General features: G+C 48.7%; 1 protein-coding gene and 2 long non-coding RNA genes across 8 annotated transcripts in view; 2 read left to right on the top strand and 1 right to left on the bottom strand.

Annotated features, from left to right (window-relative positions):
* Efcc1 (EF-hand and coiled-coil domain containing 1) overlaps nucleotides 1-18,181 on the bottom strand; it is a 28,542-nt gene extending 10,361 nt beyond the window's left edge. For both annotated transcript variants that reach the window (XR_004122157.1, XM_031382475.1), the window contains exons 1-2: nucleotides 17,414-18,181; nucleotides 16,005-16,267 (exon numbers count right to left, since the gene is read on the bottom strand). Coding sequence is in view for 1 of the 2 variants with exons in the window: in XM_031382475.1 (XP_031238335.1) it covers nucleotides 16,005-16,267; nucleotides 17,414-18,061 (911 nt within the window). In the remaining variant the exon portion in view is untranslated. The remainder of the gene's footprint in view (nucleotides 1-16,004; nucleotides 16,268-17,413) is intronic.
* LOC116099208 lies at nucleotides 1,526-11,862 on the top strand. 3 transcript variants are annotated; one of them, XR_004122159.1, is made up of 8 exons: nucleotides 1,526-2,059; nucleotides 6,197-6,313; nucleotides 6,583-6,669; nucleotides 6,907-6,954; nucleotides 7,585-7,708; nucleotides 9,774-9,921; nucleotides 10,019-10,190; nucleotides 11,623-11,862. It is a non-coding gene; the product is annotated as an uncharacterized LOC116099208 (long non-coding RNA). The 3 variants fall into 3 exon arrangements; XR_004122158.1 differs by having other exon boundaries at nucleotides 9,720-9,921; XR_004122160.1 differs by lacking the exon at nucleotides 6,583-6,669 and having other exon boundaries at nucleotides 9,720-9,921.
* Nucleotides 17,502-18,946, top strand: LOC116099209. 3 transcript variants are annotated; one of them, XR_004122163.1, is made up of 3 exons: nucleotides 17,502-17,684; nucleotides 18,333-18,472; nucleotides 18,751-18,946. It is a non-coding gene; the product is annotated as an uncharacterized LOC116099209 (long non-coding RNA). The 3 variants fall into 3 exon arrangements; XR_004122161.1 differs by having other exon boundaries at nucleotides 17,502-17,920; XR_004122162.1 differs by having other exon boundaries at nucleotides 17,502-17,986.
* Nucleotides 18,947-24,414: the final 5,468 nt, after the last annotated feature.

The raw sequence follows: 24,414 nt of genomic DNA, 5'->3' as shown, positions 1-24,414 counted from the left end.
ATATGAATGTTTTGCCTGCATACATATCTGTGTACCACATGAGTGCCTGGTGCCCATGGAAGCCAGAAGAGGGTGTAGGAGCTCCTGAGAATGGAGTTACAAATAGTTGTGAGTCAGCACATGGGGGCTGGGATCTCAACTTGGATCCTTGGCAAGAGCAGTGAGGGCTCCTAATTGCTGTTCCATCTCTCTAGTACGGGTCTATGTGTACCTGTTGCCCATGGAACCCAAAAGAGGGTGTTGGATCCATTGGAACCGATGTTACAGATGGCTATGAGCATCATGTGGGTACTGGGAACTGGGCCTGGATCTTCTGGAAGAGCAGCTGGTGCTTTCAAAGGCTGAGACATCTCTCAAGCACTATGTGGCAGACTTTTTTTCCACCATATTTTTACTTTTAATTAAGTTGTACTTCTTGACCCCAAAAGCCTTTAAGGGAGGAATCTCCCCTCTCTGGGTTTTGGAAAACCTACTTTATTTTCAATCAGACTTCTAGATACTCCAAGGCCCCTATGTTTTGAACTTTCGTTTTCCATGACCCTATGGGAGGGTGTGGTGGTGCCGCTGTGTTGGTGGGGGTGTGAGGCAACTTCGTCTTGTGTTTCTTGGACCAGGAGGCAGAGTCTGGGAAGGAAATGGGGCTATATCCCCAAAGTCCTGTCTCTTAGTCAGGGTCCCTACTGCTGTGACAAACACCATGAGCAAAAGCAGCTTGGAGAGGAAAAGGTTTATTTCATCTTACAGCTTATAGTTTATCATCTGGGGAACTCAGGGCATAGACCTGAAGGCTGATGCAGAGGCCATGGAGGAGCTCTGCTTACTGGCTTGCTTACCATGGCTTGCTCAGCCTGTTTTCTTATAGAACCCAGGACCACTGGCTCATGGGGAACCACTGACAGTGGTTTGGACCCTCCCACATCAGTCACTAAATAAGAATATGCAGCAAAGACTTGTAACAGGCAAATCTGGTAAGGACATTTTCCTTAGCTGAGATCCCCTCTTCCAAAATGACTCTAGCCATGTCAAACTGACATACAACTAGCTATCATATCTGTCCTGTGCCACCCTCCCACTCCAACTCTTAGCTTAGCTTCATCTCTCTGAGGTTCTATAACCTCCCCAGACATTTTGGGACTACATGTAGGAACATTCCACATGTCAACCATAACAATAAGTAATGTCATTGTCCCTGTTTCACAGAGAAGGCCTCGTTAAAGGGAAAGGAAACCCCTGGAGTGACACAGAATAGGCACTGTCAGCTTCAGGAGACTACAGGTCACATATGTGGATTTGGGAAGAGGAAACCCCTGAGGCAAGGTAAGGGAGTAAGGGAAGGACAAACTTTGGAATTTTCCGTTTTCTGAGGGTCCCATGTGGCTCTTGCCTGCTAACTGGGATTTCTCTGAGCCCTCTATGGTTGATTAGAGCTGCCACCTCCCTCCCCCATTGTTAAGTCACCTCCCTGGCCTGTGTTCTCCAGGAGGACCCTACTTCACCAGGTACTAATCTCTTTTGGGATCCTAGGTGGAGTAAGGGTGTTTCTGGGAGACGTCAGGATGCCCATGACCCGGAAGGCCTTGTGGAGCCTCCCCAGTGGCTAGATAGATCTGGAGAAATGAACTCTGGTGACTCCCACTCTTCTTCAGACCCAAGTTCTCTGTGTGGCTGGGTATTCCCTCCAGCTGGCCACAGCCACACCCTCCTGGAACTCTAGTGAGCCTCTGATAGCTTCCATGTTGTAGTCTATGGCCACATCTGGCTGCCAGTCTGACGGGAGCCAGATGTTGACTTTCCTTCTCATCCCAGAAGCTCCCAGTTTCCTCTGACAGACTCCCTTCTTAGTTCAGTGATGCCAAGGGGCCCCAGAAGCTGCCACCAGCCTGCAGAACCATGCCTTTGCCATGTGAACCCTACAACTCCCTCACCCCCTCTGAGCTGTCTCATTTCATTTCCCACACGCTTACCAGTGAACAATAATGGGGATCTACCCTGGGTTGGACATTTGAGGGTCCTATGATGAAATGAAATAATGGAGTGCCTGCCTTCACTGATGTTTGAGGTGAGTTTTAGGGAGTAACCAGATGAACGGGGAGACTGCGCGTATCCAGCTAAGCATTTATTTCAAATAGCTCCTAAAAACAGTGACCACATTAGTTTTATTTATTATCTTTCAAACTTTATAATAGTGATATGTCTTTCTTTTAAAATTATTTACACTGGGCTGGAAGTGTAGCCAGGGGGAGAGTTTGTGTAGCATGTGTAAGGATCTGGGTTCCATCCCAGCACTTCAGAGAGGGGAGGGGAGGAGGCGGGAGAGTGTCAACTTAAGGGAAAACTAATTAAGTAACAGGCTTTACATACATATGGCAAACAGGGCTGAGGCCTGGGCAGTCCGGAGGCTAACAAATGCTCAAATACTAGTTAACAAGCAGTAATTTGGGGCATCTTCAGAGCAGGGCTCCTCCCAGACAGGCTTCCTATGCCCAGAGGGCAGAGTATCCAGACTCTAACCGTCTGGAGCCATGGAGATCTGGAATGCTTCCTGGAAGGCAGTGTGTTGGAGATTCGGTGTCAGCTTGGTCTTACATGCAGTGATGGAGCTTCTTAGGAGGCAGGGCCTTATGGGATAAAGTAATTTGGGGGTGGTCCTGGGGGTGCTATCACTGGGCTCCTGATCCTTTCTTGGTCCTTTGCTTCCTGGTCTAGGAGGTGAGTAGTTTTGCCCACCACCCACAAGCAAAGCTGCAGATCCATCTCTTTAGCTACCCTACCACACTGGTCGCATTCCAAGTGCTCAGTAGCCACACATGGCTCTGGCACAACTTTGGAAAGCACACAGAGAAAGAAAAGAAGCATCTAGCTCATCTTAGTCAGGGCAGCACAGTTCAGTCATAAGCGCTGGTCTAAAACAAAGGCTAAAAGGTAAGTGACTAGCTTCTTACACAGACCCCAAACAGCACGGCTAACCAGCCATGAGTGTGGATAGCCATAACCATGAGCCCACGAGCCCAATGCCTCTCCCCCATCTCTCTGTGCCTGGGATTGGACAGAGGGCCTCATGTATGCTGACTTCATGTTCTACCCCTGACCCAGCCCAACCCCAACTGTTCCTTAGATACTTTGATATTATGACAGAAATTTGATTAACGTAGACGTTGTAGAGCATTTCTCTGCTTGCATCTAAAGACAAGCTGGATGAATAGTACACTTTTTATTTTGAAAACTTAATGTAACGATGCTGAACAGTAACTTAAATGTGGGAAAAGAATTTTATATTACAATTCAGTATGAAATACTCAGATGTAATGAAGCTTTCAGATACTTAAAACTACCCATAATGGATGAGTCTGTATTTCAAAGAGTCAGGGTAATATTACTTGGATGCTGTTGGTCCTTCATATACCTGACATTTTGAAATGCAGGATAAGAACATATATTCTGATAGACAGATAGGTAGAGACACACACACATGCATGGGACATAAGTGTCAGGAGTAACAGTGTCTCTCAGTGGTAAGAACTCAGCTTCCACCATCTGTGATGTGCTTGGGAAATGATGAGCAATTCTTGGGGAATTCCAAACAAAACAAAGTATAATGTCTAAACGCACATAGCGTTGTGCTCTTGGAAAAATTCAGTTGCATATTATAACTGTGTAGAAAATTGTTTATTCATCAGGCAGAGTTCAACTCTGATTTTACATCATTACTGTAGCTGTCTCTTTGCTACCCTCTTTGTGGGTTCTTCTTTCTTCCACCCTTTACCCTTTTTCCACTTTTCAACCCCTAGCACTAGACAGGAGGGAATAAAGGATAGAAAGGAAATGGAGCAACATTATCGTTAGACTTCTTGCTGCTGACTAGGGGCAAGTTTGATCTTCGCCATCAGGATATCTAGTTTCCTCTTCTACTTGTTTCTTCTTTGTGCATAACTACTTAACAAACACAACCAACAACAATCAATAGCAACCAACCAATAACCCACCAACAACCAGCTCTCAGGCCCTATCCTTTATTGACCCTCTGATAATTCTCCAGAATTTGAACTGTCACATGATCACAGAAACTACCCGCAGGTGGCAAAATCACTCTCCTACTACAGCACAAGGCAAATCATAGTCAGCTGCTGTTGGCAGTCTATAGCAGCCCACACCTAGGATTAAAAGGAAAACATATTCCCATAATATTTCTGTATTTTTCAAAGAAACCAAAACTCCATAATTATCGCTACAATTACAGTAGAAATGTTTAATGCAAGACATCCAGCTGGCCATGCAGAAGCTGTGAAGGAGTGGGGTCCCAAGGCTCATTTTCCCAGCAGGGTGTGAGAAGTCCTGTCTCTAGTCATTCTCCCACAAGTCCTTGAGGAGACAACTTCTCCTTGTTCCTGATTCCTCCCCGATCTTCCTGGCCAGCTTGAGCCTGGTCATACACTTTCATGTTGGCTACAGCCTGTGGAAAGGCACAGGGGTTGCTCTTCAGTACAGGAGTATGTCTGTATCTCCAAAGGGTGCCATCGAAGGTTCCCACAGTTGGCCTTTTCCTCTGGGATCCCTCATGAGAGTGGTTTTGGCTGGTATCTGTGCTACTGTGGGTCAGTGCTAGGGATGGCTTGCTGTTCTTAGAGGAAGGAGGTCCCCTCAGCTTATGAGGTAAGGGTTGGGACTGGGCAGGGGCTATACGGACTTGGCACACAGTTGGTACTAAGTAGATGCCAGCTCCCATGATTGCTCACCCCTTCCCTCCTGTTCACTGGGTCTTGTCCATCTCTTATTTTGTTTCCTTAGCTTGGCCCCACAGTTTAAATCTGATCTATGCTGTCCAGTATGGCAGCCAATAGTCAAAGAGAGCTATTTAAATTTAGAATAATTAAAATTAAGTTAAGCAACAAACCCATTTCTTTTTTCTTTTCTTTTCTTTTCTTTCCTTCCTTCCTTCCTCTCTTTTTTTTTTTTTTTTTTTTTTTTTTTTTTTTTTTTTTTTGGTTTTGGTTTGGTTTTTTGAGACAGCGTAGTGTAGTGAAAAGCCTGTTTTCTTCTTCAATAATCTGAGCCCAGAATTGGACCCTGCTCTCCATACAAACACAAAAATATACCACATTTGAGATTCTTTACAGCACTGTGTTTTGAGAACTTAATCCCCAAATCAAGATGCTGAATGGCGTTGGTAGACAGAGCCTTTGGGAGGAGGTTAGGATTAGGTGACATCGTGTGTGTGTGTGTGTGTGTGTGTGTGTGTGTGTGTGTGTGTGCGCGCATGCATGCATATGTGTGTCTGTGTGTATGTGCGTGTGTGTGTCCCCATGGGGGTGTTAGTGCTTTGTTAGAGCAGTCAGTGTCACTGAGCTTACCATGTGATGCCTGGGTCACCTCACTGCAGTGTGAGGGTCTAGCCAGATGCTGACATCATACTCTGGGGATTCCCAAGCTGAGTGAGCCTCTTTCTCCACAAACTAGCCAGCCTTGGGTTTTGTTATGACAACAGAAAACAAACTAAAAAAGCTCTAAGTTTTGGGAAGAATTATTTGATGGATAAGGTAACTAACAGGAAGAACTGATGAAAAGCCTAATTGGTCAAATTAGATTGAAGACAGCACCCCTGCCATGGAGAGAAAACTGTGGCGACCCCTGGTCACACCCCTCAAAGGGAAGGATCAGGGTGCGTGTGTGTGCGCGTGCGTGCATGTGTGTGTGTGTGTGTGTGTGTGTGTGTGTGCGTGTGTCTGTGGTGTGATCTAGGTGTGAAGGAAGAAGTAAACAGAACAACACACAGCTGAATGGGTTTGTGACCCAGGGTGGACAATTCATTTCAAAAGCAGAAGTCACATGGCAAAAGGACTTGGTCACACCCTGTATTTTTTGGTCAGAGGGCATGAGCATCCTCCCCACCCATTGACCTGACAGATCCTCTTGGGTGGTGTCATATCAGGTTTCCTAGGGGCACGCAGGATGATGCTCACTTAATGTCATCTCAGGAGGAGGTGGCGCCCTCTGATGGGTGGAGGACTGTGTAAAGAAGGAGTGGTGAGCTGAGAGACCTGACAACATGGTCTGAAACCCTGCACTGAGCAGCTGAAGAGGAGGTGGAGGAAGAGGAGGGAGAGGAGGAGGAGGGAGAGGAGGAAGAGGGAGAGGAGGAGGAGGAGGGAGCATGACAGCACACAGTACCATCTCTGCAAGTAGAAAACATGTTTTGCAGGAACACATGCAAAGGGAAGGCAGAGCCCTTCATTTGGGGGATTCCTCATCATGACTCATAGATGCCTGCAACAGCTAGCTCACTGGGTGTTTTCCTTCTCTGCGGACCTGTGAAAAGGTATAGTTTATAAACCAGGTGCAGTAATAAGTCAGGAGCATTGGTTCACATTGCTCTGGAACAGTTACTGCATTACGTAAAATAAGCCCTGTCCTTGGTTTCTACTGCTTTAATAAAGACAATGGCCAAAAGCTAGATGGGGCTGAAAGGGTTTATTTCATCTTACAGTCCATCACGGAGGGAATTCAGGGCAGGAACTGAAGCAGAGGGCATGGAGGAACACAGCTTACTGACTTGTTTCCTATTGCTGGCTCAACCTGTTTTCTTAGACACCCCAGGATCACCAGCCCTGGAGTAGCACCATCTAAAGAGAGCCGAATCAGTTATTAATCAAGAAAATGCCATATAGACATCTGGTGAGTGCATTTTCTCAGTGGAGAGTTCCTCCTCTCAGATGACTCTAGCTGTATCAAGTTGATGTAAAATTAGCATCAACCAATGAAGATGGCCGTGGAGAAACTAGTGTGGGCTGCACATGCAGCGTGGATATAGAAAGGGCCGACAGCAGGATGCTATGGATTTTATCATGCTTTCCAGAACAGTGTGCAGTGTGACGTTTATGAACTACTTATTTCTGGCATTTTCCATTTCAGATTGTGATTGGTCACTGGTGACTGAATGCATGGACAACGAAACTGAAGGTGTGTGTGTGTGTGACTAGTGACCACTGACATCATAGAAGGAAGGGGACTGGGAAGAGAAGCAGAAAGACCGCCTACCCCATCCAAGTTTCCTACTCAGGATAAACAGGTGCCCTAATGGCACAGATGTGACGGCACCAAGGTGGCTTACCAGTCATGAGGGCGATGTCATGTATGTACTCATGTATGTAAGCATCTTAGGGCCAGCACATGCTGGGAAAGTACTCTGCTAGACACTGACACTAACTAAGGAATTGGCAAACTTTTTATTTTTTTCTGAAAATATTTCAGACTTTTAAGCCTGGTCTTATAATACATGGTCTTTGAAACACAAAAGTAGTCCTGGAGGTGCTCAAAGGACAAACATGGTTGTGTTTTAAGAAAACCTTAGACAATCTTCACAAACACTTAGTATTTCATGAAATTTTCATACTGTGAAACATCCTTTTTGAAGTTTTTTTTTTTAGGTCATTGAAAATGAAAAATAATTCTTAGTAGATTGTGGCAAGCTAGCACAGGGCTAGGTTCTGTCTTGAAGAGATAAATGATGATTTCTGTCCTTTCTGCCAAGCTTGTCTGAGCAGAATGTGTTTAATCAACCAACAGTAATGTCTTTACCTCTGCTTCCAGGCTAACATCTGTCCAGTGCTGCCTGAGGCCCTCACTGAAACGATCACCAACCAGGGCAGAAAGATACCCTAAGGACTATGGGGAGCCACAGTCACTGGAAGCCTGTGGTCATCCCACGGGCAAGGTAGGAGGAGAAGTGTTTCTGAAAACATTTCTTAGTTGTCAGAATTACTCACCCTGGACTTAACATTCGAAGGCGCAGATGTTACTATTATTATTTTTACTTTTTACTTTTGGTCCTTTGAGTCACAGTTTCTTGCGTAGGCCTGACTGTCCTGGAACTCACTCTGTAGACCAGGCTGGCCTTGAGATCTGTCTGCCTCTGCTTCCCTAGTGCTAGGATTAAAGGTGTGCACCACAACTGCCCGGCCATAATAATTTATTTAATTTTATTTTATGTACATTGGTACTTTGCCTGCATGTATGTCTGTGAGAGGGTGTTGGATCCTGGAATTACAGACAGTTGTGAGCTGCCATGAGGTTGCTAGGAATTGAACCCGGGTCTTCCGGAAGAGCCATCAGTGCTCTTAACCACTGAGCCATCTCTCCAGCTCCCTATGCATGCTATGCTGTTGTGAGTTTGTGTGACGTGCAGCTGAAAATGTTATCATTACTAGACCACTTGAAGCACTACTTGGGGGTGAAGTGAGGTGGTATAGATAAGAACTCTGGCACATGGCCTCATGCACAGCACATGCTAAGAAATGCTGGTTCCTGTCCTGCGTCACCTCCACTCGCCTCAGCCCCCACAGAACCAGACTCCAGCCAGAGGGGCTAGGCTACCTCTCGTGATTTGCCGTGTACTCATACCATGTCTATAGCAAGCTCCAGCAAGGTCTTCTCTCCAGCAGGTGAGAGTATGGGGACCTGGCAGTCAGGGCTGGGATCTACTGAAAGGGAAGGGTGAAGCCAGCCCGGAGTTCCCGGCATAGCACAGGTGGCCACGACCATAGGCAGAGCCCCTGGCCTTCACCTTGCTTCTGAGGTCACCTGGGCTCAGCATTATGTCTTCTCTCTAAAAGCAAATGAAGACTGGCCTAAAACATCTGCAGGGGCCCCCGCAGCAACCACTGCAAACCATGGAGACCTTCCCACTTTGGATCTTGGCTTCTCCTGGTATCAATAGTGTCAGCCCTTCTCAGGCACTCAGCTGCCAGCCCTCTGAACCACTCCGTATCTCGGAAACTTCACGAAGCCATAAGGCTGATAAGACCCTTTGCTGGCAGGTATCCTTGTGCCAGACTGGTGTAGACATCCAGGCCACAGCCTTCTCTGGAGGTCCTGGGGGTTCTACAAGGTGGCTTCCTCTGCTGTGAGATATTTCCTGAGCTGAGGAGCCTCCCGGAAGTCGAGGCTCTGTGTGAAAACAAGAGAACAACAGGAGGAAGGCGGGGCTGCAGCAGCAGAGAAATGGAAAGACAGGCCGCGTGGGGGATAAGCCAGGGGTCTTCTGGGCGCCTCTGCCATGCAGTCTCTGGTTCTGTGGGGGCCTGTGGCCCTCCAGCTGGTCAGCCCACTGCTGATACTGTCCTCTGATCCTCCACAGCATACTGTGGGGCAGCTCTGTCCTTAGCAAGAATGGGCCCAGACCTCATGGCTTAGCTGGCCTCAGGGAGATAGACTTAGGGAAAGTGTCACAAAAAGAGAAAAAGATGATGGGAAGGATAGACTGTAGAAACCGCAGGGAACTGCTTTAGTGGTGTGGGGTATCTGGCTGAGATCTGTGATGGCCACCAGAGACCGACTTAGGGGCTGCAGAGGGCTATGGTAGACTCAAAGGATAAGTGGGTTGGTAGATCCACTGCAGTGGGTGCTGGCAGAGCTAAGGTCAGAGGTCAGGTCACTTGGAGCTATGAATGCCATGGTAGAGAGGCTCCAGAGGCCGTGATTAGGGAAGCCGCCCAGTTCTCTTGGGTGAGTGTGTGATCAGTGACTGGAAGGGAACTGGGAACAGAGTAGGAGCCGGGACAGCCAAGCAGGGGCAGTGCAGGGCTAGGATGGACAGACTAGGAGCAGGCAGAGCCAAGATAGGGCTGAAACTGGGCTTGGGGTGGGGGGCGAGGGGAACCACAAGGCAGCACCTGGGGCTTTCTGCCTACCCCACTTTCCAACCCATAAGGCTTGTTCTCGTCTAGGCCAGTCCCTCTGCAAAGGATACTCTGAGCTCATGCCAGCCCTGTGTTCTGCAGTGGGTCTCCGGACTCAGAAGGCCCGAGTGACATGCAATCTGAATGCCAGCATTACCTCAGAGAAGAGCCACCTACAGTGGGCAAGGCGTCCCCAGATTCAAACACTGAATCGTGGCTGCTGGAGGCAGGGGCTGTTATGGATAAACAGGTAAAATGAGGTTTTTAGGATGCTCTGCCGTCCAGTTTGTCCTGGCAAAACACCCAGAAGTGGGTGTTAGTATTGTTCTTGTCATCTCATTTTACAGATAAGGAAACTGAGGATCCTGGATATAAGACAGTTTTGCTGAGGGTCATGCTCCACAGCTTAGCCCTCCCTCTCCTCTCTACGAACAGTACGTACACCGAGATGGAGGAATGGAAGCTTCCCCCACTTAAGAGATGAAGGACTTGGCCTCACAGAGGGGAATACACAGCCGGGTACTGCACAGCACATAGAAAAAGCTGGGATTTGAATTTGGAGTATCTGGGCCTCTGAGCCTGGGCCTCTCCCCAGCTTGTCTCTGCTTTGGGTCTGTTCCATTGTCCCTGAAAGAAGGGGCTTTGTTCCTACCAGCAGCCACCCACATGGCCTCAAAGGACAATGGGACAGATGACTTGGGCCCCGCCCTGTCCTTTTCTCTGTCCTTCTGACTGGCTGACTGTGGCCTCCAGGTCAGGCAGGCCCACTTCTGTGGGTGAAAAGAAAGGAGGTAACCCTTGAATGGCCTCATCTTTGTGTGCCTTTCACGGTGGTCTGCAGACTGAGCTGTAGCCTGTCTCCCTCCTTTCCTGGCCTTTTCATCCTCCTGACAACAAAAGCATGGAGGCCAGGCCAGCCCCTGGGGCCCCCTCAGTGGTCAGGAGAAGAGAGCTCTGTCTGTACTCTTTCCTGGCTCTAACTTCCTAGCCTAGTGTTCTGACACCTGGCTGCAGGGCAGGGGAGGCCTCAAGAGACAGAAAAACTACAATACACCAGAGACTTCTCACACCCAGGGCAAGAGTGACCCTTCCTGGAGGTGGTGCTGCCACTCTCTGGGCAGCCTGTGCTCAAGTTTCTGAGGCTAGCACCCACGCACAGGTCCCTGCTGCCGCTGGGCAGTTTATGCCATCTATCTGGCTGTGTGTCAGGCCTGGGTCCCAGGACACCAAGCCTGCTGTTTCTTTGGAGGGAATGGTTAGGGGAAGGGATCCGGGTGTGTCTGTGCCCCCTCACTAGCAAGCACTGAGGTGTCTAAGCAGCACAGGTCGTTGGGAACAGAGTCCTCTGAACTACCCTCAGTGCATTTGTAGACAGGAAACCCTGGCCTGGGGACAAGCCTGGGTTATGTCCATCCAGGTTCCTCCCTGGGCTTCACCATCTAAAGCCTTGTAAGTTCCCAAGTCAGACAGAAGTCCCAAAGTATAATAGGGTCTTAGGTCTTCTTGGAGTATAGAAGTATCCAGGAGCCCACCTGACCCCGACACCTCCTGCTGAGATCAGCAGTCCTCCCAAGGGGATGCCATCATGGTCATACAGTTCGAGTTCCCCTCTCTCACCGTGCCTCATGTGAGTTGAGGTCTTATCTGCTTTCTCCACTCCCACAAGGCAGTCCACCTGGTCTAGCAAAGGTTTTGCCTCAAAGACATATAGATGAAGGTACCAGTGGCAGCTTTGTGGCTCCTTAGTGCATCCTAATATGTGGGACCAGGACCTGCTCCCTGGGGCCGGGAGATTATCTGGGTATGATGAGTGATTATATTCCATTTCTGTATCCTTGAGGGATTTGGCACAGGTCTTGGCCCAAGAATCATGCTTATAAAGTATGGTTTCATTAATAAATGAATGTCTCTAAGTGTGTAAGTATTCACCATATATTTTTTTTTTTTTTAGGTTGGTAGGCAAGGTGGTGACCTGAAGAACTAGGGAATGTTCCCTTCACCTACAAACAAACAGATATCCTGGGGAAAATATAACACATAAAAGGAGAAGGGAAAGTCAGAAGCAAGAGGAGACCTCTAGATCACGTGAGGAATGGGAGAGGCTCACAAGCGCAGAATACGAAAGACGACTTGCTGAGTCAGCAAGAAGCTCCTGAGTTCACGTGACATAAGATAAAAATAAAAATTTCAATCTTAGGCCCGGGGATTTTATTCCGAGGTATGAGGGTCTCATGAGTAAAGTTGGGAAACTCAGTTCCAAGAAACTCATTTTAAAGTAGTTAAGATAAAACCAGGCTCTGGTGAAGACAGGGGTGAGAACGCCAAAACCTGCTTCTCAAGGACTCTCAAGGGCCTAAGCTTTGCCATCGATAGACTTAGAGCAAGAAATTGCCGAGTGTACCAGGAACTCATCCTCACAAGAGAGACAGCAGATGTGGAAAACTTGTGGAAACTCAGATACTATAGCAATCCAAAAGGTAAGTCTGGTTGTCTGTCAGAGTCTGCAGAAGAACGGTTCTTGGACCTCCTGTGGATGCCGACATCCTTGCCATGCTCAACCTCTTGTATACATTGGTGTATTTGCACAGAACTGTCATGCATCACAGACTTTAAGTCATCTCTCCAGAGCTTAGAACCCTTAGGATGATATTAATGCTGCATGTATGGCTGTAACACGATGTTGTGTAGAAACAGTAACTCTACAGAAGTATGTTCAGCAGAGACCCAGCCCTTTCCTGGTATCATTGGTCCTGCATGGATTGACTATGGCATACAGAGACATTGTTTAACAAAGACCAACTCTGCCTGAGAATTATAGAGGGTTGGATAGAACCTACATCATAGGATAGAGCAGGAAGAAAAAGAAAGCTTGATTTGGAAAAGGACTAAACGGAAGTCCTAGAGATGGGAAATGTTACCAAAGAGAAGTGGCAGAGGTTGGTTTATATCTGGGGACAATCTGGGCTCTGGCTCAGCTGAGTCCTTCATCTATGGTTTTAATAAAGCCACCAGGGCCCTTTGTCGACAAGGCTCCAACCTTAGAGCATCCTTACTTGACTTGGCATCGGAGCGGAAGGTTCTATGAAAACTCGAAGTCAGGTCATGCTGCCTCACAGACATACCTTCAGAGCATTTGGAAGGGCTAGCATGGTGTCACCTAGGAGGGCAGGAGGGGTCCCATTTGTTCCTCCTGGATGTAGACTCCAGTGTAGCACAGAGGAAGGAAGGTCAGTTTAACCCTCAGGGATATCTGAATGCCGCAGAATGCATAGGCAGAGGTGGTGTGTAGCCCCCTCCAACACCCACAGGCTATCTGTTGCTTGGTGACAGGTTTTGGGGGAGATGGTAGATCTTGAGAGTGCTGACATAATCAATATAATAACTCCTTGATGGATTCATAGCATGGCAGCATTATTGAGAGGTGGTGAAAGAGATGTGGTAGGACCTGGTTTAAAGGGACACTAGAACATGTCCCTGTGAGCTAGAGCTGACCCTGGATCCTTCATACTCTTTCTCTGTGCTCACTGGCAGTCATGAGGTGAGTAGCTTTTGCTATATGCTGCTGTTGCCTAGAATTATCTGACCCAAGGACTATGGCAGAAACACTTGAAACCATGATCCAAAACAACGTTTTCCACACAGAGCCTGAGTAACACACTCTACTGTTTGTAAAGCATCCAGTGGATGTTTGGTGGGGATGAGAGTAGTGAGGAAACCCTAGAAGACTGTGCATCTTCTAAGTGGCATGGCATCGGGCTGTGCAGATGGAGTTTCCATCCTGCCTGTTACTCACCGGGTCCTGCTAGCACACCACTGGCCTGGTTTTCTTGTCTGTGGCACAATAAGAATGATCTTCAGGTTGGCTTGGAGCTCCCATGCACTGACATGGAGAGGATGCTTAGCATCCATAGCCCCACTAGCGTTGGCCTCAGGAGATGAGCCTCCTGAGCTATTCATTTGTCTACTCATAGTGTGGCCTTCACATGGTGTCATTTGCCCTTTGGTACTCAGTTCTGTCGCTCCAGAATCTAGGGTGCCTGGCCTTTCCTATTTTCTTCAAACACTTGGCGTTGAGAGAATCTGAGCTCTCTATAGCTGCTATTTATTCTTCCTTATGAATGGAATGCTGATTGTATCTGGGGCCTCACCAGTACCATCAGTCACCATTGTGGGTGTCAGCAGAAAATGATGTTGTCCATGCCAGTGAGATCCAAATTCAAGTTCTGAAAACAAAGGCATAGGCTCCCTGGGAGAGTGTGGTGGTTTGTATGCGTGGCCCAGGGAGTGGCACTATTAGGTGGCCTTGTTGGAGGAGGTGTGTCACTGTGAGGGTGGGCTTTGAGACCCTCCTCCTAGCTGCCTGAGGACAGTCTGCTCCTAGCAGCCTTTAGATGAAGATGTAGAGCTCTCAGCTCCTCCTGCACCATGCCTACCTGGATGCTGCCATGCTCCTACCTTGATGATAATGGACTGAACTTCTGAACCTGTAAGCCAGCCCCAATTAAATGGTGTCCTTATAAGAGTTGTCTTGGTCATGGGATCTCTTCACAGCAATGGAAACCCTAGCTAAGACAAAGGTGTGTCCTTCTTCTTATGCCTGAATGGTAGGCACTGTAGTCACCCTATAATCAATGGAACATCAGCAACGACAAATGTGCAGAGTAGAAGGGAGAAAACTGGCTGTGGAGCAGGCGGACCATAACCTTCTACTTCCTGGCTGCATAATCTTAGCCGTGTTTAAAATGGCATCTGTAAAATGGGGATCGAGACTTCCACCTTGGACAGTAGTTTCCTGGATCCAGTGCTGCGATAAACAGGAATCTACGTTTCTCTATTGTAAAGCCCTCTCCTGTATTGTAGTTGTTTTAGTGCATAAATAAGTAAGTGTGACTTTAAGGCAACATGAGGGAGACCATTTGTTTCTTCTCATGCACATGGACCTTATGTCAACCAGCTCTGATCTGGAGCCCATCAGCTATGCAAACAGGAAGCAACTAAACAAACATTTGGAGCTGCGGGAGGCCGGCCAGAGTTAGCCTCTTTCAGCTGAGTGCCTCAGAAGTCAAGGATGAGGCCCCTCCTCTGAGGACATAAGTTCAAAGCCATCCCTTTGGGTTGTCCTCCCCTGGCCTTGGTCAGATCACCCTCTGTCAGGGGAGACCTGTCCTCACTGTCCTCTAAGCTGTCTCCTCTTCTTTGCCCCTCCTCTCTGACCCATCACAGGGGGAATGGGGTAGTTTTTTGTTTGCTTTTCTTTTTTCTTTTTTTTTCCTTCTGAAACGCAATCTGCTTGGGTCGTCTGTCTCAGAACATTTCCATGGTTTCATGTTCTCTAAGGATTAGATAAAGGCTATGCCACCTTCCAGGCTCTAGATGCCTGGCTGGCCTTTTCTCTCTCTTCGCCAGTCATGCTGACTTCTGTTTAGTTTCTGGAAAGTGCTATGGTGACCCTGAAGGCTTTGCCCATATTGTTTTTATTTTCTCAGCTTTTAGCTCCTACGTCTGGGGCAGGGGCCAGGCTAAGCCTGCAGCAGGGACACACCTACCCCAGCTCTAGCGTTTGTCCTGCCTCACATCTGTTCCCGTAGAGGTCTCATGCTCTCTGATTGTAGCCCAGGACAGGGAGTTTGGCCTGTTTTCACAGAAGGTCTCAGCTGCTGTGCAGGTCAGGGAGGTAGGCCCACTCTGCCATGTGAAAAATATGAGCACCTGGCACAGCCAGGCAGAACCTCATGGCTGTTCTGCTCTGCAAAGACTCCAGTCTGCTCCACCCAGGAGCAAGAGGCTTGAGGACAGCTGGGGACTTGCCAGAAGTACATATCTGTCAGCAGCCTTGCTAGAACTGGAGCCTGGTCCTGAGTCTAGCTTCCTGCCTTCGTCCAGCTAGCACAAAAGGTCACTCTAAATCTGTTTCCTCATCTGAAGAATGGGATCATAACAGGACGCACTTCGCTGGGCTGTCCTAAGGATTAACTGAAGCAAGACCTGAAGTGCTTTTGTTTGGGGCCCGCCCGTACACAGTACATAGTCACTGTGTACACTGTGCATAGTCAGTGACAATCAGGATCAAACGGAAGAGCCACGAATGGGTATTATTGATTACAATCCATGAGTAACAAGTAAAAGGATTTCGTGGATGAACAGGAGGGTGAACAGATGGATGGATAGATGGATGGCAGATGGATAGTAGTGGAGTCAACAATGACTTAAGCAAAGGAAGAATCATATGTACGAATGGCTGAAGACAGGAGTGAACCTTAGAGCCGGTGCTCGCCTAGATTTGGGAAACAGGACCCTGCCCATCTGCTCCCCGCCAGTGGCTGCTCCGCTCACCTGTAACGTCTAAGCTCTGCCTCCAGTCGCTGCACCTGGCGCTGCAAGCGGGGGACGCGCCCAGCCAGCGCCTCCAGCTCCCGCACTCGGTGCAAGCTCCGCCGCACCGCCTGCCGAGCCTCCTCCGTGCGCAGCCGCACCTCCACCTGTCCGCGCTGCAGCCGCCGGGCGCGCGCCTCCGCCTCTGCCAGAGCGCCCTGCGCTCGCTGCAGCTCGTGCGCCGCGGCTTCCGGGATGTCCGACTGGCTTTTCCAGAGGCCGACCTGTCCGCGGGAAGCCACAATGAGTGACCACTGCAGGAGCCTACGGGGGACTTCCCCTTAACACCACAAAGCTCGTTCACAGAGCAGTGGGCACACGAGGCTAATGCACGTGTGTGTGTGTGTGTGTGTGTGTGTGTGTGTGCAATACCCCCCCACTTCCACCCCCCCCCCCACGAGAGAAGCTGGGACAGGAAGTCCACACTCTATTTTTTTGTATGGTGACAGTAATTCCCCAAAGTGATTTCTAGGTTTAATTCCTGCATCCAGTGTACGTTGATCCTAATTCACTGGACTCAGAGCACAGATTAAAGAGCAGACTCAAGTTTCCGCCCTTCCTGAGAGCTGTACTCTGTCTGGACTGTCCTTGGAAACAGGGGTGATCTGTTTTGTTTACTGCAGTGTTCCAAAGCGTAAAAGAAGTTGGCACAATGTGCCCAGTAGACACTTGAGCGTGAAAGATGGAGAGACCCTTTTAAATGAGAGACCCAGTCTCAGGCAACGCCCCCCCCCCCCACATGACTCTGCGCACTTCTAGGGTTTCCCTCTGCCCCATCTTACACTTCCCTGGCACACATAAGAACTAAGGAGGCCACTTTGACACCTAATTGTACTCTACAGCAACTAGGAGGCAGGGGCCAATGTAACACCAGTTTCTTCAGGTCCTCTTCCTATCCTTTTCTCCTTGGCTGGTCACCTGAGCTACACTCAACACCAAGCTCAAGTGTTCACTGACTGACTGACAGAGGCCGGGCTGAATCTCCAGCTCACTCAATGGCTCCTCCTCAATAGCTCGGAGTGAGCCTGGCTCTCAATGCTAGCCGTCAGGGTGTCTTTCTCACCTGGGCCAGGGGCCTGGCGGTGAGGGATTCTACAGGTTCCTGACTTGGGGAAGGGCAGTCCTTTCTGTTTTCCTTGAATCTCCCCGAAGATGGATGCGTGCTGACCCATCACTACGTGGCTGTTTAAACAGGCTCTTTCTAGGATTAGAAGGGACTTGGGTAGGAAGCTGGGGTCTTAAGGAATGATACATTGGGGTGAAAGTTGGGATGAAGGGGGTGGCGTGGGGAACTGAGGGCTAGCTGAGGAGGGGCTGGGCCACGGTGGGGTGCCTATGTCCTCCCCCCTCCCCCACGGCGTCCTGCGCACCTGAAGGGCCAGGCAGCGCGCGTCACTGCTCTGCAGCGCAGCTCGTAGGTCCTCCACCAGCTCGCGTAGACTACTGTTTTCCTCCTCTAGATGTGCCACGCGCTCGCCATAGGCGCCGCTGTGCAGGCTCGGTGAGCCAGGCCGGCGGCGGCGGCGCGGGCGGCGGAGGCGGATCTGTGTCTCGATGTGCTCGCTGAGAGCTCCGCGGGGCAGCCGAGGTCCCGCTCGGCTACTGAAGTAGCCACAGAGGCGCGCGTGGAACTGGCGGAAGGTGAGCTCAGGAGGGTCGGCGCGCAGAGCCAGGCGCGCCTCTTCCCTGACGTCCGCGTCCCCGCCAGCGATCATCCCAGTAGCCGGGCTCTTGGCCGCCGCCTCCGCGGAGTTTGCGTCCTCCGTGGCCGTCTCCCCGTCAGCGTTCAGTCCCAGAACCGCGCAGAGCGCACGGAAGTCGGCGCGCGGCAGGCGGCCCGCGCCCCGGCAGTCCAAGTGGTGGAAAACCTCCTGCAGGTACTGGTCCAGACCAGTAGCCAGCACCACGATCTCGTTCTCCACGCCGCGGTCCAGCCCATAGTGGTGAGCCAAGGCGCTCAGCAGCCACTGAGTGCGCCGCGCGGGCCGCCGGTATGGGTCGCTCGCCGAGCTCTCCATGCCCAGACCCTGGCGACTCCTCTGGGCCGATCGGAGCCTTCAGCTAGCCGGGTCCGCGGAGGGAGGGGCCGGGCGGCCACCGCCAAGCGGGAGAGGCGCGGGGCCGTATCCAGGCAGCTGCGTGGGTCGTGCAGGACGTCTGTGTTTGTCCCGGTGGGAGGCGCTGGAGCTGCGCGCTCTAGTAATGGCCTTGACCCGCACTCCCCTTCGCTCCCCATCCTCATCTCCATCGCTGTAACCAGTTCCTGGCTCAATCTTTTGCCCTCTCCAGGCCTTTCCGCCCTTGTCACCAGAGGCTACAACGCCTGTGGCTGCAGTTGTGTTCTGCAATTCCCAGCTCTCGCCCGCCCGGCAACCTGCCTAGTGTCCTCTGCCCCAGCTAAGAGGCCTCTTCTCCAGACTGCTTCCTAAGTAAGCTCTCCCTCCCCCTGCCTAACTAGAACGGAGGAAGAAATAAACTTGGAAGTGGATGAAGTTAGAGTTTTGGTGAGAGGAAAGTGGTTGTCTAATGCTGCCACTTTTGGGCTCCAGGTGGTGACCTGGCCTGAGTCCCTTCCACTGGCTGGGATGAAGTAAACAGGATTGTTTGACCACCATTTTCTCTGGTGCCCTAGAACTTGATTCTGGAAGATGCTGGACAGACCTGCTTGCTTTTGAGTGCTAACGGGCTTTTCTTTTCTCTTTCACAGAGATGTGGTATTGACTCCACCTGTTGCCTGCTGTGGGAATCTTACCCAGCCATATCGGAGCAAAAGGCAAACTCAGCGACCCTTGACTATTAGATAGGCAGCTCTTGTTTTATGTACACCTCGGGTTTTAAATGTTAAATCCCAGTTGAAAAACATTCTCATTTTGCTTCCTCCATTATAGCAACCCGGACCAGCACTTTGTCCTTTGTCTTACACATTCTTAAGCACTTTGTCCAAGGCACACTTCTTCTAACTGGGAAGGATTCAGACATTCTAAGCATTTTGGATATATATGTATACATATATATTAATTATAAAAGCAATGGCAATTTAGTGGAATAATTTACAATTCCATAGCTTGGCTTCTGCCTTAGGAAACCACATGTTCGGCATGTTCATTGACCACATTATTGATTATAATGGCTAGAAGCTGATATTCAGCAGCTACAGAACATCTGGTCGCTGTTTCTGGTGATGGTAAACCTTTTGCTACCCGTGCACTGGCTCTTGCTGAAATGGGAGATTGCACTGTAAGATGTACAGAGCAACAGTTTTTAGTATGTTACAGTTGTCTAACCACAACTACAATCTAGTACTTCAACATTTTCACCCCTCCATCCCCCACCCTGCCCCCGCCGTGTACACCCCAATAGTGCTCAATCTCTAACTCATCCTTCTGCTACAGGCAGCTACTACTTTCTGCATCCACAATCTGCCTATTCTAGACATTCATATAATTGGAATTACATAGAAGGTGACCTTCTGGGGCTGCAGAGATGGCTCAGTGGTTAAGAGCACTGGCTGCTCTTCCAGAGGATCTGGGTTCAATTCTCATCCCCACAAGGTGGCTCACAACCATCTGTAACTTCAGTCCCAGAGAATCCAATGCTCTCACCTGACCTCCATGAGCACTGCATGCACATGACACACAGATAAATAAAAGCAAAACACCCATACATATAAGATTAAAATGGGGGGAATTTAAGGTGTAATTTTTTTGTTTGTGTGTTTGCTTGCATTTTTTTTTTTTATTCCTAGATCATCTTTATTTGATTTTTTTGGGGGTGGGGAGAAAAATGTAGGTAGTATAAAATACTTTCTATTTTAAAACAGATGCAGATAATATTGAATAGAATATAAAATTGACATTACTTTTTCAGACAAAGTACTTTTGACATGGTAGACATTTCTAGCTAAGCTACTTGTGAACATTAGGTTGTAACCCTGAGCAGGAAAGGACTGGCAGGCTCACACTACCTACCATCATGACCTCTGCTGCACTGATAGAAATCTAAAAGCAGCAAATTCAATATGTACTTATTTGGCAAAGTACAAGTAAGCTACTTAAGCGACACCTTAGGCTTTCTCTCTCTCTCTCTTCTTTAAAATTAAGTTATTATTCATGAGTCTCACATCATGCACCCCAATCCCACCTATCTCCCTGTACCTTCATATCCATCCTCTGCCCTTGCAATGTCCCCCACCCCACAAAAGAAGAGGAAAAAAAATAAAGATAGAAATAAAAAACAAACAACAAACAAGCAAAAGAACCCAAAAGCAAACAAACATCTCCCTTAAGCTTCAGTGTGTCACACAGTTGTGTACTAGCTTTCTAAGGAAAGGTATTGTAATGCGCACTGGCATCTGCCTTAGTTCTGAGGGATGCTCCATTGCATGGACAGACCATAGTTTGCATTATTTACTCATCAGCTAGTGGGTGTTGGGCTTTGGCTATTGTGTGTGGTCCTGTTACAGGTTTTTGCTTGTTTGTTTGAGTTCATGCAGTTCACTCCCCTTGCGTATATACTTAAAAGTGGTTAGTTGCTGTGCTGGCTAGTTTTTGTCAACTTGGTAAAGCTAGAATCACCCAGGAAGAGGGAATGTCTGCGGAGGAATTGTCTCTATCAGTTTGGACTGTGGACAGTGTGTGGGGGCACCTCCCTTGATTAACGATTGATATGGGATGAGGGCTCACCCCACTGTTTGTGGGGTCACCCCTGGGCAGATAATGCTGTATTATATAAGAGAGCAGACTGAGCAAGCCACGTAGGAGAAGCCAGGGAGATGGTTTCTCTGTGGCCTCTGCTTCAGTTCCTGCCTCGGCCTCCCTCAGTCGTGTAGTGTGGTCTGTAAGGCAAATAGACCTGCACTTTCCCGAGTTGCTTTTGGTATCACAGAAATAGGAAGCAGCCTAGAACAGATGCATCCTGTGGTGGTTTGATAACTTCCTGAGGGATGGCTCGGTTTTCACTGACCCTGACAGTGCACTCCATGTGCTCTCCAGTATGCTGAGTGGTACGGAGATGCTCAGCCTGCGTTTTCGCCACTGCAGTGCCTGGTGCCAACCTCTTTCTTCAGGCCTGTCCCAGTCAGCTGGTAACCATCACAGTCACAGGCACTCCGGGGGACTTGCTTCATAGGAGGAGAGAGATTTATTTTGGCTCACAGTTTGCTTTGGGGCTTTTGGTGACATACGTGCATACATGGTGGTTGAAATGCTATACACTTCATGGGTGATGTGGTGGTTTGAATACAACGGCCCCTATAGGTCCATAAGAAGTGGCACTATTAGTAGGTGTGGCCTTGAGGAGGGGTGTGGCCTTGTATACTTACACTATGCCCAGCATGGCTCACAGTCTTTTCCTGCTTCCTTCGGATTAAGATGTAGAAGTCTCAGCTCCTTCTCCAGCACTATGTCTGCCAGCACACGGACATGTTTCTCGCCATGATGATCATGGACTCAACCTCTGAAATTATAAGCCAGCCTAAATTAAATGTTTTCCTTTATAAGAGTTGCTGTGGTCATGGTGTCTCTTCATAGCAATGAAACCCTAACTAAGGCAGGTGGAAAGAGAAAGAGGAAGAGGATGGGACTAGGAGTTCACTGTTGTCCTTAAGGACACAACCCAAGTGGCGGGCTACTAGGTCTCATCTCTTGAACTTTTTACCACCTCCCAAGAGCAGCAGCCAAGGGACCAAAGTTTTCACATATACACCTTTGGGAGACATTGCAGCTCTGAATTATAATAAGATTCACCTGAGGCATGCCCTGGATCCTACTGTAACCCTGTCCAGTGGACCTGCCTTTGAAACTTGTCCTGAATCTGCCTCCTTCCTAGTGTACTGTGGTCACTCTAGTGATAGTGTGGTCACTCTATCCTCACACCTCTCTCCTGTGGGGATTGCTTCATCTGCTCCCAAGGCTTGAATTTCATATAAATTCATGTACTTGAATGCCTGCATCCAGTCCTTGAGGGAGGTGGTTAAATCTTAAGTTATACCATGCCCCTCCTCCTCTGCTCAGAACGCACTAGGGATGAAAGACAAAGCCATCAACTTGACCCCAAGGATGGCACATCAGTACCTACTGTCCCTTTAACTTTTACCATCGGTGCTTCTGGCCTCAGGCCTTGGCATCTCTTTACCTATCCATAACTCCTTCACCTTACCTGCTATGGATCCTATCAGCCCTAGAAGATTCCCTTTTTCTCAGTGGATCATTTACCTCCTGCAGGAAACACCAGACCACATGGGAGGAGCAGTGCCCGATCTGCTCACCTGGAATAGTATTTAACACACCAGAAGAAAGAGACCTATGGTTCCTATTTTAGCTCCGTCCCTATGGTTGTCACAGCGAATGGCATTGTGGCAAGGTGCTTGGTGTCTCTGTTCTTGTTGTTAGTCACAAATAATATATGTCTTTTATTGGTGTGTGAGTTTTAAAGCAACCCTTACACTACATCAGGCATGAGCTTCATACATGGCCTGAGCCACACTAGGCTGGAGACCTGGTGCCCCAACAATCATCACCAAGGAGGGGCTTGGTTGCTTTGTTTCACATCAATTCATATTTGTGAATATGAATTCACAGCACCAAAGGGGAAAACTATGTCTGGCAGACACCAGTGGATTTGAATGTTTTCTAGTCCAGTGATGTTGGAGCCCTTAAGGTTCCAGGTGTTGGTAGTGGACTGTACCTCCTGCTGGACCATGAAGTCCTGGCCTGGAGCTTAATGTAGCCATTTAAGGATGTGATAGAATCCTGTCTTTGCAGATGAGCCTGGTTTTATCTCTTGTCAGTTTTGAAGGCTCACCCTCAGATGCTACAAACACCCTTCCCAGTCCCATGCTGGTAACCCCTTTGCTGAAGGACTCCTTCAGACAGTAGCTTTCCTAGGCCAGACAGTATTGAAAACGAAGCTTTGTAGTATCTGCCCATGGGCTGTTCCCCAGCCTCCTGCAGCTTAGTGGGGAAGGGTTTATAATGGCCCGCTGTTAGGCCTGTCTATCTGTAGGCTGTGTTACTAGGCACCCCCGAAACAATCCCACTTGGACCCAGAAGGCTTTTGTTGGAGATTCAAAGCACGTAAACTCAGAAGGTTTGTGGGTTCCTTTGTATGCACTGGGGGGCGGGATGTATGTGGGGGAAGAGTTAAAGTCCTGGCAAAGAAGTTACTTTTGAAGTCACTTCAGTATTGTTTGAGCTGCTTCCAATAGAGCCCTGTTCAAAGCATCATTACGAAGTCTAGAAATACATTAAGAAGCAAAGGTCACCCAAGATCCTGCAACCATCTAGCCTACAGTCTATTTGTGATGTATTTATTCTAGATTTTTTCCATGTCTTGGGGCCTGAAAGAATTTGGGTGGCAGCTGCTTGAACTGCTTTGTGGTGGGGCTCACAGCACATCTGACACTTTGAAAGGGCAAAGCTTGTGGTTTGCAAGTTAAGAAGACAGCAATTTGCTCGGGAATCTGATGTAGATGGCTTGATGGTGACGGTGCCTACTCTATGTAGCGGCAGCCACTGTGCTTATAGGCCTGGGGACTGACATTGGCTAGGAGCTCTCAGAACAGCGCCACCTGATCCAGGTGTGGCCATCTGTACTTGTAGACATCATGGAGGTTATATTTGCAGATGAGGGTCCAAACAAGATAGCAACAGGGGTTGTAGGAGCTGACGTCAGAAGTCACATGCTATTACATCTATGAACTTTCGTGGCTGAACCACTGGAAGGGAGGAGTACTGACCACACAGAGGAAGAACACGAGAGGATGCCTGAGAGGTGATATATCCTCAGAAAACACAATGCCACTGGTCCCTAAGCCTTATTCTTAGAGAGTTATCCCTAAAGGCCTGGAATGGAACCTCAGAATACTATTGTTGTTATCGTTAGTATTACTATTATGATGGGAGTTTAACCTAGGGTCTGGCATGTACTGAGCAAGCAAGTTCTTTACCATGGAGCTATATCTTCTTTTGACTTTTTATTTGGAGACAAGGTCTCCCTAACCTGCCCAGGGTGGTCTTGAACTCATGTTGTAGTCCAAGATAGTCTTGAACTTGTGTTTCTCTTGCCTCAGTCTCTTGAATAACATGGGATGACAGGCCTGTGCCATCAGGCCCAGGAAAATCTTACTTTTGATGCATTAGGGGTAACATTGATGTGCATTTCGGATGGGCTTTGGCCTATGACCTCTCACCCGGAGCCTGGGGAGTATGGCTACTGTCCTTAGGTAATGTGATCAAAGACACTTTGAATTCTGTTGCCAGGTCAACATGTCATGGATCTTTCTCTGTCTCTCTCTGTTTCTCTCTGTCTCTATCGCTCTGTCTCTGTCTCTCTGCCTCTCTCTCTCTCTCTCTCTCTCTCTCTCTCTCTCTCT

Source organism: Mastomys coucha, unplaced genomic scaffold, assembly GCF_008632895.1.
Source record: "Mastomys coucha isolate ucsf_1 unplaced genomic scaffold, UCSF_Mcou_1 pScaffold20, whole genome shotgun sequence".
Taxonomy (NCBI): domain Eukaryota; kingdom Metazoa; phylum Chordata; class Mammalia; order Rodentia; family Muridae; genus Mastomys; species Mastomys coucha.
The sequence above is the reverse complement of the archived record's forward strand: the minus strand, read 5'-3'. Positions and strand labels throughout refer to the sequence as shown.